The sequence below is a fragment of the Vipera ursinii genome (assembly GCF_947247035.1).
Source record: "Vipera ursinii genome assembly, chromosome: 6".
NCBI lineage: Eukaryota > Metazoa > Chordata > Lepidosauria > Squamata > Viperidae > Vipera > Vipera ursinii.
Window position 1 is genome coordinate 80649149 of NC_139515.1, and position 12339 is coordinate 80661487.

Consider the following 12339-nt stretch of genomic DNA (forward strand, 5'->3'; position numbering starts at 1 on the left):
AAAATCGGCAAAGTAACAGATGGAGCATCGGGATGCCAGCTCCGCCCCCTTTTATCTGCACATTCTAAAGGGGCGGGACTTGCAATGCAAGGCTGTGTGGCCATCTGTCAACCTTGCAGCAAGATCATACCGGAAACATAACCTGCACACATGTCGGGAGCACTGAGGTGCTTCTGGGTGGAAAGGATTGGCCAGTGACATCGTGGTTGCCCGGAGGATGCCCAGTTGGGGCCTCCTTTGCTGTCCCTGGCAGGAGTTGGGAGCAAAGGACAGGAACTAACCCAGCCCACAGCAAAACTCAAGTCTCGGACGCAGGATAGCTAACCTCCCACCCAGCTTCCTTACCACGCAAGCCATCAGGCTCCTGTACCAGTTGAGCTAACTCTACTTTATTCTAAGGCTACATTAACTGAACCTTGCAAGTCTAAAAGTGCAAATCTCCCACCGTCTCTTTTCTGAGCTTCTTTCTCTGTCCATTATGCAGCTCTGCTTTCCCCCTCCTTATCCGATTATTCTCAACACAGCTTATCTTTTACCACCCCTCATCTCCAAAAGTCATTCCCACATACAGTACCATTACAACATCTTCCAGATTTTTCACTCCTACCTCACATCCTGGAACTGCTGAATTATGATTATATTCTTAGCAGCATTAGCTTCCTCCAGAAGCCTAGAATTTATAAGCATAACTGCTTCAAGTGATCATCTATGCCAAGGGTCTCCAAACTTGAAGACTTGTGGACTTCAACTCCCAGAATTCCTCAGCCAGCCATGCCGGCTGGGGAATTCTGGGAATTGGAAGTCCACAAGTCTTGAAGTTGCCAAGTTTGGAGACCCTTGGCGTATTGAAGGAATACATTTTCCCTTTTCCCTGATTTCTTGGCTGATTTTCATATCCCCTATATAATATTATGCAATCTAATGCCTAAATATTTCATTCTTGCAGAGCTTTGGCCTGTCTATGTGGAACTCACCAATGGGAAGATTTATGGCTGTGACTTCATTGTTAGCGCGACTGGAGTGACGCCGAACGTTCAGCCATTCCTTGATGGTAATAATGTAAGGATTCGTATCTGAAAATAACTGAAAGTTTGTCTTCCAAAGAGACTTGATTATTTTGATACCCAAAGCCCCATGGTCTTTCAGGTGTTCCCTCTCCCCCAAATTTCTTTTTAAAATAATATACACATGATTTTTTTTGTTAGTTTGTGACTGGAATTTTGCAACCGGTTTGTTAAGCGAATCACACGGTCATTAAGCAAATCTGGCTTTCCTCATTAATTTTTCTTATCTGATGCAGGCTGGGATGGTTGCAAATCACAGTCACATGACTACAAGACCCTACAATCATTATAAATGTCAGCTGGTTGCCAAGCACCTTGAGAGCCAAATCTGGCCCTAGGTTCTGCCTCAGTTTACCTTCCCAATAAGCAACGTAGTCGGAAGATCATTTAAAAGCAGTTCATTAGAACACCCTGATAAAGTGGGATCTTCCTATGAAAAGGGAGAAGCTCAAGACCCATCTTACATTTATTTTTTATAGTTAACACAACAGAAAATCCAAAAGGAAAGTTGATTGGACAGGATACAAGTAACCTCCCCCTTTGCATAGGAAATCAGTTACACGTAGTCAAACATGTTACATATTTGCATCCCATGATATCGCACATGTTCACTGAAATGAGGTCTGACAGTCAGAAGGGGCGTAAATTGTAAGGGAAAAAGGTTGCTTAAAGTTCACGAAAGAGATAAACCAGACCCCAGTTTATACTAACAAACTATTTCTTATCTGGAGATCCCCCAGTTCATCTTTTCAGTTTAGGGATGTTAAAAGCTATTCCTACATTCCAGTCTGTAATGAGCCTGAACATCATTTTAAAGGAGAGAAAATAAGTTAAGTTAAAATACAAAGTAACTATATTAGTTAACAAGTTACAAAATCCATGTCACGTCCTCCCTCACACCCAAATCCCATGATTGCAGGGATGGTGAAAGGGTTGTAACGTTGAAGTTGGGCCCTAAGTCACTTTTTCCAGGATTGTTATTTATTCAATGTATGTGTCCAGAGTCAACTTAATAACTTTTCATCCATCATTAAACAAATGGTCATAGGTCGAGGACTAGTGTATTCCTGGCAAGAGCAGTTCAAATCATGGAGATCTTTTGTGTCGAGATTATTATAATTGGGAATGAGCTACAGTAGGCCTTTTTTTAAAAAAAAAGCTATCGTGCAAAAAGAGCGGAATGATATATCCGCTGGTGTTTTTTTTCTTTTCACTGAAATTTTCATTCATCTCCGAAATGTTTTAGTTTGCGCTTGGTGAAGATGGAGGTCTAAAAGTCGACAGATATATGCATACTTCTCTCCCGAACATCTACGCTGCAGGAGATATTTGCACAACCTCATGGGAACCCAGTCCTGTTTGGCAGCAGGTAAAACTAATGGTAACGTGTTCTGGGCTTAAAGAGATCTATCTGTGTGTCTTACAGAGGGAATAACGTTGGGAGGAGCCCATGTATTAGTTATACATTTGTGTAGCCATGTATTTATTGTCCTTCTTAACCAGTGCTTTCTCAGCCTTGGCAACTGTAAGACGTCTGGACTTCCATTTTCAATTTTTAGCATCCGGCTGTTCAGTTGTTGTTGTTAGTTGCGAAGTCGTGTCCGACCCATCGCGACGCTATGGACAACGTTCCTCCAGGCCTTCCTGTCCTCCACCATCCTCCGGAGTCCATTCAAGCTCACACCCACTGCTTCAGTGACTCCATCCAGCCACCTCATTCTCTGTCGTCCCCTTCTTCTCTTGCCCTCAACCTTTCCCAGCATGAGGCTCTTCTCCAGTGAGTCCTTCCTTCTCATTAGATGGCCAAAGTATTTGAGTTTTAGCTTCAGGATCTGGCCTTCTAAAGAGCAGTCAGGGTTGATCTCCTCTAGGACTGACCGGTTTGATCGCCTTGCAGTCCAAGGGACTCGCAGGAGTCTTCTCCAGCACCAGAGTTCAAAGACTTCAATTCTTTGGTGTTCAGCCTTTCTTATGGTCCAGCTTTCACTGCCATACATTGCAACTGGGAAGACCATAGCCTTGACTATACGCACTTTTGTTGACAGGGTGATGTCTCTGCTTTTTAGTGTGCTGTCTAGATTTGCCATGGCTTTCCTCCCAAGGAGCAAGCGCCTTTTAATTTCTTGGCTACAGTCCCCATCTGCAGTGATCTTGGAGCCCAGGAAAATAAAATCTGTCACTACCTCCATTTCTTCCCCATCTATTTGCCAGGAATTGAGAGGGCCAGATGCCATGATCTTGGTTTTCTTAATGTTTAGTTTCAGCCCAAGTTTTGCACTCTCCTTGTTCACTCGCAACAAGAGGCTCTTTAGTTCCTCTTCACTTTCTGCCATTAGAGTGGTGTCATCTGCATATCTTAGGTTGTTGATGTTTCTTCCGGCAATCTTAATTCCAACTTTTGATTCATCTAGCCCTGCCTTTCTCATGATGTGCTCTGCATATAAATTAAATAGGCAAGGCGACAGTATACAGCCTTGCCGGACTCCTTTCCCAATTTTGAACCAATCAGTGGTTCCATGTCCAGTTCTCACTGTTGCTTCTTGGCCCACATATAGGTTTCTCAAGAGACAAATAAGATGGTCTGGTATGCCCATCTCTTTAAGGACTTGCCACAGTTTGTTATGATCCACACAATCAAAGGCTTTAGCATAGTCTATGAAGCAGAAGTAGATGTTTTTCTGGAACTCTCTAGCTTTCTCCATGATCCAGCGTATGTTAGCAATTTGGTCTCTAGTTCCTCTGCCTCTTCGAAATCCTGCCTGTACTTCTGGTAGTTCTTGATCCACATACTGCTGGAGTCTAGCTTGTAGAATTTTAAGCATAACTTTACTAGCATGAGAAATGAGTGCAATGGTGCGATAGTTTGAACATTCTTTGGCACTGCCTTTCTTTGGAATTGGAATGTAAACTGATCTTTTCCAATCCTGTGGCCACTGTTGAATTTTCCAAATTTGCTGGCAAATTGAGTGTAGCACTTTTACTGCATCGTCTTTTAAGATTTTGAATAGCTCAGCTGGAATACTGTCACCTCCACTAGCTTTGTTGTTGCTCAGCTTTTCTAAGGCCCACTTCACTTCACATTCTAGGATGTCTGGCTCGAGGTCAGTGACCACCTCATTGTGATTGTCAGGGATGTTAAGCTCATTCCTGTATAGTTCTTCTGTGTAATTTTGCCACCTCTTCTTAATCTCTTCTGCCTCTGTTAGGTCCCTGCCATTTTGGTCCTTTATCATGCCCATTTTTGCATGAAACGTTCCTTTCATCTCTCCAATTTTCTTGAAAAGATCTCTGGTCCTCCCTATTCTATTGTTTTCTTCTATTTCTTTGCATTGTTCATTTAAGAAGGCATTCTTATCTCTTCTAGCTATTCTTTGGAATTCTGCATTTAATTGGGCATATCTTTCTTTTTCTCCCTTGCCTTTTGCTTCCCTCCTTTCCTCAGCTATTTGCAAAGCTTCCTCAGACAGCCATTTTGCTTTCGTGCATTTCTTTTTCTTTGGGATGGTTTTGGTTGCTACCTGTTGTACAATGTTGCGAACCTCTGTCCATAGTTCTTCAGGCACTCTGTCTATCAGATCTAATTCCTTAAATCTATTTGTCACCTCTACTGTATATTCAACAGGGATATGATTTAATTCATACCTGACTGGCCTAGCACTTTTCCCTACTTTCTTTAATTTAAGCCTAAACTTTGCAACAAGAAGCTCATGGTCTGAGCCACAGTCAGCTCCTGGTCTTGTTTTTACTGACTGTATAGAGCTTTTCCATCTTTGGCTGCAGAGCATATAGTCAATCTGATTTCTGTGTTGACCGTCTGGTGATGTCCATGTGTAAAGCCGTCTCTTGGGTTGTTGGAAAAGAGTGTTTGCTATGACCATCGTATTCTCTTGACAAAATTCTATCAGCCTGTGCCCTGCTTCATTTTGTACTCCAAGGCCAAACTTGCCTGTTATTCCAGTTATCTTTTGGCTTCCTACTTTAGCATTCCAATCCCCCATGACGATAAGGACATCGTTTTTGGGTGTTAGTTCTATAAGGTGCTGTAGGGCTTCATAGAACCGGTCAATTTCATCCTCTTCAGCACCGGTGGTTGGGGCATAGACTTGGACTACTGTGATATTGAATGGTTTGCCTTGGATTCGAACTGAAATCATTCTGTCATTTTGAGGATTGTATCCCAGTATTGCTTTTCCTATTTTTTTATTGACTATGAAGGCTACTCCATTTCTTCTGAGGGATTCTTGCCCGCAGTAGTATACCTGATGGTCATCTGAATTAAATTCACCCATTCCTGTCCATTTTAGTTCGCTGATACCAAAGATGTCGATGTTTAGTCTTGTCATCTCTTGTTTGACCACGTCCAGCTTTCCTTGATTCATGGACCTTACATTCCAGGTTCCTATGGAGAAAAAATCTTTACAGCATCGGACTTTCCTTTCACCACCAGACATATCCACAGCTGAGCGTCCTTTCGGCTTTGGCCCAGTCGCTTCATTCTTTCTGGCGCTACTAGTACTAGCCCTCTGCTCTTCCCCAGTAGCATATTGGACGCCTTCCGACCTGAGGGGCTCATCTTCCAGCGTCATATCGTTTTGCCTTTTGGTACTGTCCATAGGGTTTTCATGGCAAAGATACTGGAGTGGTTTGCCATTTCCTTCTCCAGTGGATCACGTTTTGTCAGAACTCTCTGCTATGACCTTTCCGTCTTGGGTGGCCCTGCACGGCATAGCTCATAGCTTCATTGAATTACGCAAGCCCCTTCGCCACGACAAGGCAGTAATCCATGAAGGGGGGCTGTTCAGTAGTGTTTATAAAATAAAAGCCATAAGATTAAGGTTTTGCAGTAACCTGGAACACTGGAGCGTGTCAGGCTCCAAATATTTATTGCAAATCCCCCTTGTGAAGGAGCACTCTTGAGCAGAAGTTTTTAAACTAGTCCATGGGACTAGTAAGCGGAAGTTCCAATATCTGAGGGGCTGCCCCAAAGAAGAGGGAGTCAAGCTATTCTCCAAAGCGCCCGAAGGCAGGACAAGAAGCAACGGATGGAAACTAACCAAGGAGAGAAGCAACCTGGAACTAAGGAGAAACCTCCTGACAGTTAGAACAATTAACCAGTGGAACAACCTGCCACCAGAAGCGGTGAATGCTCCAACACTGGAAGTTTTTAAGAAGAGACTGGTCAGCCATTTGTCTGAAATGGCATAGGGTTTCCTGCCTGAGCAGGGGGTTAGGCTAGATGACCTCCAAGGTTCCTTCTAAAATCATCATCATCATCATCATTTTTATATTATTATTATTATTACTATTATTATTATTATATTTGGGTAGACCAGGTAGCTCTGTTAGACGGTTTTCATTGGAAAACACTTAATCTCCCCCCCCCCGGGGTACAGCTGACAAAGCGAGAACCTGTAGTCTAGAGGTTAATACAGCTGCCTAACGTGCAAGCGGCCCGGGTTCGAATCTCAGAAGGGTATGGCTAGCTAGCTGATGAGAGCTAAATAGTTCGAAATAGCTATACTAGTCTCCATTTAATTCTTTGCCGGTAAATTTAAATTTAACACAGAAATAGTTTGTCGCAGTAGCGTCTGCCCGTGAAGGCTTCTAGATTGGGGCTGAAAGGCGAAAGCAAAAGCAGAATGCTCCATTCCATATTTGGCCTAGGCCAGGTTGCTCTGATAGACTGATTTCATCAGAAAACACTTAGTCCATGGGACTGTGCTGTAGAATTAAAGGTAAAGGTGTGCGTGCTAGTCGTTTCCGACTAGGGGCCGGTGCTCATCTCCGTTTCAAAGCCGAAGAGCCAGCGCTTGTCCGAGGACGTCTCCGTGGTCATGTGGCTGATATGACTAGACACCAAAGGCGCACAGAACGCTGTTACCTTCCCACCGTAGTGGTCCCTATTTTTCTACTTGCATTTTTACGTGCTTTCAAACTGCTAGGTTGGCAGAAGCTGGGAGGAGTAACAGGCGCTCTCTCTGCTACGCGGCACTCGGGATTCGACCTGCCAAACTGCCGACCTTCTGATCGACAAGCTCAGCGTCCTAACCCACTGAGCCACCGCGTCCCTGCTGTAGAATTACATGCTCTTAATTCCAAAGCAACGATTTGCATATAGGGATGAAACTGTTTTGTTTTTGTGCTTCTGTTTCAGATGAGGCTTTGGACCCAGGCACGCCAGATGGGATGGTACGCGGCAAAATGTATGGCTGCCGATTCTTCAGGAGAACCTCTAGATACGGATTTCAGCTTTGAACTCTTTGCTCACTCTACAAAGTTTTTCAATTACAAGGTAACCCCGTTGGCTTAAAACCTTGGCCAGAGAAATGATGCTCTCCTCATTTCATGCCAGCTGAGCTAATGACCTGTTGTGTATTGAATTGGCATCCATTACTACACATTTGCAACACACAAAGCTATTTCTTGGGTGATGACCAGTTCCTTAGCGACCGTTGAAAGTTATTATCCCCCTCCCACCGTATAGTGTACTTACAAGCCAGTTTCCAATCGCCGGTCTCGTTCTTGCAGTCACATGACCGCATTTCAGTCACTCGGCAACCAGCCCACATTTTTGGCCATTTGTAGCACCCTACAGTTGTGTGACTTCAATTCATGACAATGCCCCAGAGAAAACAATGGGCTCGCTTAATGCCTGCCACAAAAAAAGGTCCTAAAATCGGGCTGCTGATGTGGGTGGCCTGCTTTATGACTGCCAGGACTTTACGCCCATAATGGGCAGATTCCGTTACGGTTGTAAGTCAAGGACTACCTTGTAATCTAAAAGATTAACCACCGGGTGGAAGTTGACGACTTTGTGTTGCAAAAAATCAGAGCCATACTTGTGCAGCTGATCAGCAAAGTTCTGTTGACTGTGGAACATTTGAAAACTCTACTCAGCACAGTGGATGCAATTGCCAAAGGAGGAGTAGGCCTACACTCCTACACAAACTGAATTGCAGTGATATATAAAATATTCCACACTCAATTCTAAATGGATTTTCCAAAAGGCAGAATAATGCTTTCGAGTTCAAAGGGAGCCATTCTGAGCTTGAAACGTTTAATGCAGGGGTCTTCAAACTTGGCAACTTTAAGAGTTGTGGACTTCAACTCCCAGAATTGCTCAGCCAGCCAGTCTTAAAGTTGCCAAGTTTGAAGACCCCTGGTTTAATAACATAAGTAGATGTTTTGCGCAGTTTCAAATCCAAAATGTTTTGTGTACTGCTACTAGATAGCTGTTTGCTCTGGATAGTATAATTAGGAGCCTGCACTGAGCAAAAGTTGGATCTGATGTCTTAAATGGCCTCTTTCTAAATTCTAAATGCAGATGCAAATTTGGGCAGAAATAAGTACTTGCTACCAACTGCAACCTCTGAGAAGGCGTTTTAACGCATCTGGCCCAAGACACTTTAATGTTCCAAATTCTTGGTGACTAAAATAATGGCATTTTCATACTGAATTCCTAAATTGCCGTGTCTGGTTTTTAATAGCAGCAGGCCCAGATGTGCACAGAACATGAGTTGAAAAAGGCTTGTCATGGTCTTTAAATATCCAAGGAACTAAAAATATGCATAGTATTAAGTTCTGTGTGATTGGACAGATGTTAAATATTTTGATATTTGAAATTACTTTCCCTGCAGAAGACCTTTATAAAAAAAAAAGTACAGGAGACAGTCTTATTCTGCACAGTCGATCCAAAAGAAATCAGTAATGGGTGTAGTGTTTTCTGTGCTTTTTTACACTAGGCGTACAGGTGGTCCTCGACGTACGACCACAACTGAGCCCAAAATTTCTGTAAGAGAGACATCTGTTAAGTGAATTTTGCCCCATTTTACGATGTTTCTTGCCACCGTTGTAAAAAATGAATCACTGCAGTTGGTAACACGGTTGTTAAGTGAATCTGGCTTCCCCACTGATTTTGCTTGTCAGAAGGTCACAAAACGGGATCACATGACCTTGGAACACAGCAACGGTTATAAGTACGAACCAGTTGCCAAGCTTCTGAATCTTGATCACGTGATCCTGGGGATGCTCCAAAGGTCGTAACTGTGAAAAACGGTCATACATCACTTTTTTCAGTGCTGTTGTAACTTTGAATGGTCACTAAGCAAACTGTTGTAGCTTGAGGACTACCTGTGTATCAGAACAAGAGTTGGAAGGGACTTTGGGGGTCTTGTAATCCAACCCCCTGCTCAAGCAGGAAACCCTGTCAGGGGTCCCCAAACCCTGGTCCATGGACCGGTACCGGGCCACAGCATACCAGCAACCGGTCCACACAAACAAGCAAAGCCCCATCCGCGGGATGCAGGCAGCACACAAAACTACGCCCCCTCCGGTCCGTGGAAAAACGTGTCTCCACGGAACCGGTCCTTGGTGCCCAAAAGGTTGAGGACCTCTGTTGTTGTTGTTGTTAGCTGCGAAGTCGTGTCCGACCCATGGCGACCCTATGGACAACATTCCTCCAGGCCTTCCTGTCCTCTACCATCTTCTGGAGTCCATTGAAGCTCACACCTACTGCTTCAGTGACTCCATCCAGCCACCTCATTCTCTGTCGTCCCCTTCTTCTCTTGCCCTCGATCTTTCCCAGCATTAGGCTCTTCTCCAGTGAGTCCTTCCTTCGCTTTAGGTGGCCAAAGGATTTGAGTTTTAGCTTCAGGATCTGGCCTTCTAAAGAGCAGTCAGGGTTGATCTCCCCTAGGACTGACCGGTTTGATCACCTTGCAGTCCAAGGGACTCGCAGGAGTCTTCTCCAGCACCAGAGTTCAAAGGCCTCAATTTTTTGGCGCTCAGCCTTTCTTATGGCCCAACTTTCACTGCCATACATTGCAACTGGGGACCTCTGCCCTATGTCATTTCAGACAATGTTTAACAATTCAGACATGTCAAGACTTTATGGTTTGGGGTGTTTTGTCTAGGTGGTGCTGCTGGGAAAATATAATGCTCAAGGCCTGGGCTTGGACCACGAATTGATGCTGAGGTGCACCAAAGGACGGGAGTACATCAAAGTGGTGATGCAGAACGGACGAATGCTGGGAGCAGTGCTGATAGGAGAAACGGACCTGGAAGAAACCTTTGAAAACTTGATTCTAAATCAGATGGATCTCTCCCGCTATGGCGAAAGTCTTTTGGATCCAAATATCGATATTGAGGATTATTTCGATTAAGCATCTGGGGGGGGGAAAGAATCAATATCTGTGACTGTTTTTTTTTTCTGAAGAGACAAGAAGGATTTTCCTGAACTGGGATGGACTTTTAGTTAGACCAGTGTTTCCCAACCTTAGGAACTTGAAGATGCGTGGACTTCAACTACCAGAATTCCCCAGCCAGCTATGCTGGCTGGGGAATTCTGGGAGTTGAAGTCCACGCATCTTCAAGTTCCTAAGGTTGGGAAACGCTGAGTTAGACGAATCCAATTTTCAAAGGCATGCAGAATCTGACGAAAAGCCAAAGAAACTCTCTTTTATTTTAAAGTACCCCTTTTATCGTGCAAAATAATTTACGGCATGAACGGTTTACATTCTGGAGTAAAAGTGTAACTTGATCCTAGCTGGGTCATGGCTGACTTATTTTCAAATGCTGTTAATAGCCTCTGTGTCTACCTCTCTACCCCTGTCCTTCAAAGCTGAAATGTAAAATGCTCAACAAAAAATTATTTAAATAATTAGATTGAATGCTCTGAAAAGCCAACCTGCTGCCTGAAGTTTATTTCTCAACAGAAAGAATATCCCACAGGCAATTTAGCACATCAAACTGGAGAACTGCACAACATTATTAAAAATGTGTCCACTGCAAATGAAAAAGGGATGGAGAATAGGAGATTTAATAGTCTAGTGTTTTAGCGTGGTATTAATAAATTTGTCTGGGCAGGGAAAAAGCCACGAGTTAAACTTAAGATTATGCAGGATACTCGTGAGAGAGGTGGCCTTAAATTGCCTAATTTTAAATTATATTATGAAGCTGCTGCATTAGTAGGAATAAGCGATTGGATTAATTTGACGCAACCGAGGTTATTAAATCTTGAGGGCCATGATTTGTTGTTTGGCTGGCATGCATATTTGTTGTATGATAAGAAGGTAGATACTGTGTTTAGGATGCATATTTTAAGACAGGCATTGCTGAGAGTTTGGAAGAAGTATAGACATAAGTTAAGCAGCAAGATACCATTGTGGGCAATTCCAAAACACGCAATAGAAAATATACATGCTGGTTTCAAACATGATGTGACTACGTACAAGGAAATTTTAAGCCTGGAAAGGAATGTTTGGTGTTTGAAATCATATAGCCTCTTGCGAGAAGAAAAGGTTGTTCAAACTTGGTTTCAATATATTCAGTTACGGGCCAGGTGGAAAGAAGACCAGAAAAATGGATTTGCAATGATTGATGAAAATTTGATAAAGCAAATTAGAAATCAGGGACCAGCACATATCAAACGGATATATCTTGCATTGATAGAGATTGATTCAGAAACAGAGCTTGTTAAGGATTGTATGATAAAATGGGCCCAAAACATTCAGGAAGTTATTACAATGGACACGTGGGAAAAGATTTGGGTGAGGAATGTAAAATTTACTCAAGCTCAAAATCTAAGAGAGAACTTTTACAAAATGTTTTATAGATGGCATTTAGATCCTAAAAAGCTTGCAAGTATGTATCCGAATTACCAGCCTAAATGTTGGAGGTGTGGTGATGAAGATGCAACATATTTTCACATATGGTGGACATGTAAGAAGGTTAAGGTTTTTTGGATAAAAGTCTGGTGGAATATGCAGAAGATTTTTAAACGGAGGATAAAGTTTTGTCCGCAATTTTTTTTGTTGGGAATAATTGTTGACGCTACAGTTGTGGACTCTAAGTTGATGTTGAACTTAGTTACGGCAGCAAGACTTTTGATAGGTCAATATTGGAAGAAAGAGGAACTGCCGACCATAGAAGAATGGACTTTAAAGGTTTCCGACCTGGCAGAGATGGCGAAGATTTCGGCCTATTTGAAAGATCATTCGCAAGAATGTTATATTATGGAATGGAGAAAATGGATTGAGTTTATCCAGAACAAGTATAGGGTTAAGAAGTTTTATGTAGCATTCGAATAAGTCTTCTTTCGTTTTTTTTTCTTTTTTTATTCTAGTATTTTATATATATTTAATATTGCTAAGGTTTGTTTTATCCTATATAAGCTAGAGAGTGATGGATTTTAGAATTTATAGTTGTTAGTATATGGTTGTTTATGATTGCTTTTTTATATATATATACCTTGTATTTAGCTCTGGGAAGTCGGGGG

The 12339-nt window shown here is 42.8% G+C and overlaps 1 protein-coding gene across 1 annotated transcript in view; it reads left to right on the forward strand.

The window, feature by feature from the left end:
* Positions 1-10946, forward strand: part of PYROXD1 (pyridine nucleotide-disulphide oxidoreductase domain 1) — a 17129-nt gene extending 6183 nt beyond the window's left edge. The window contains exons 6-10 of the mRNA XM_083365396.1: positions 485-554; positions 947-1059; positions 2311-2433; positions 7219-7356; positions 9977-10946. Of these exons, the coding sequence (XP_083221522.1) occupies positions 485-554; positions 947-1059; positions 2311-2433; positions 7219-7356; positions 9977-10225 (693 nt within the window). The 3' untranslated portion in view covers positions 10226-10946. The remainder of the gene's footprint in view (positions 1-484; positions 555-946; positions 1060-2310; positions 2434-7218; positions 7357-9976) is intronic.
* The last annotated feature ends 1393 nt before the right edge of the window (positions 10947-12339 follow it).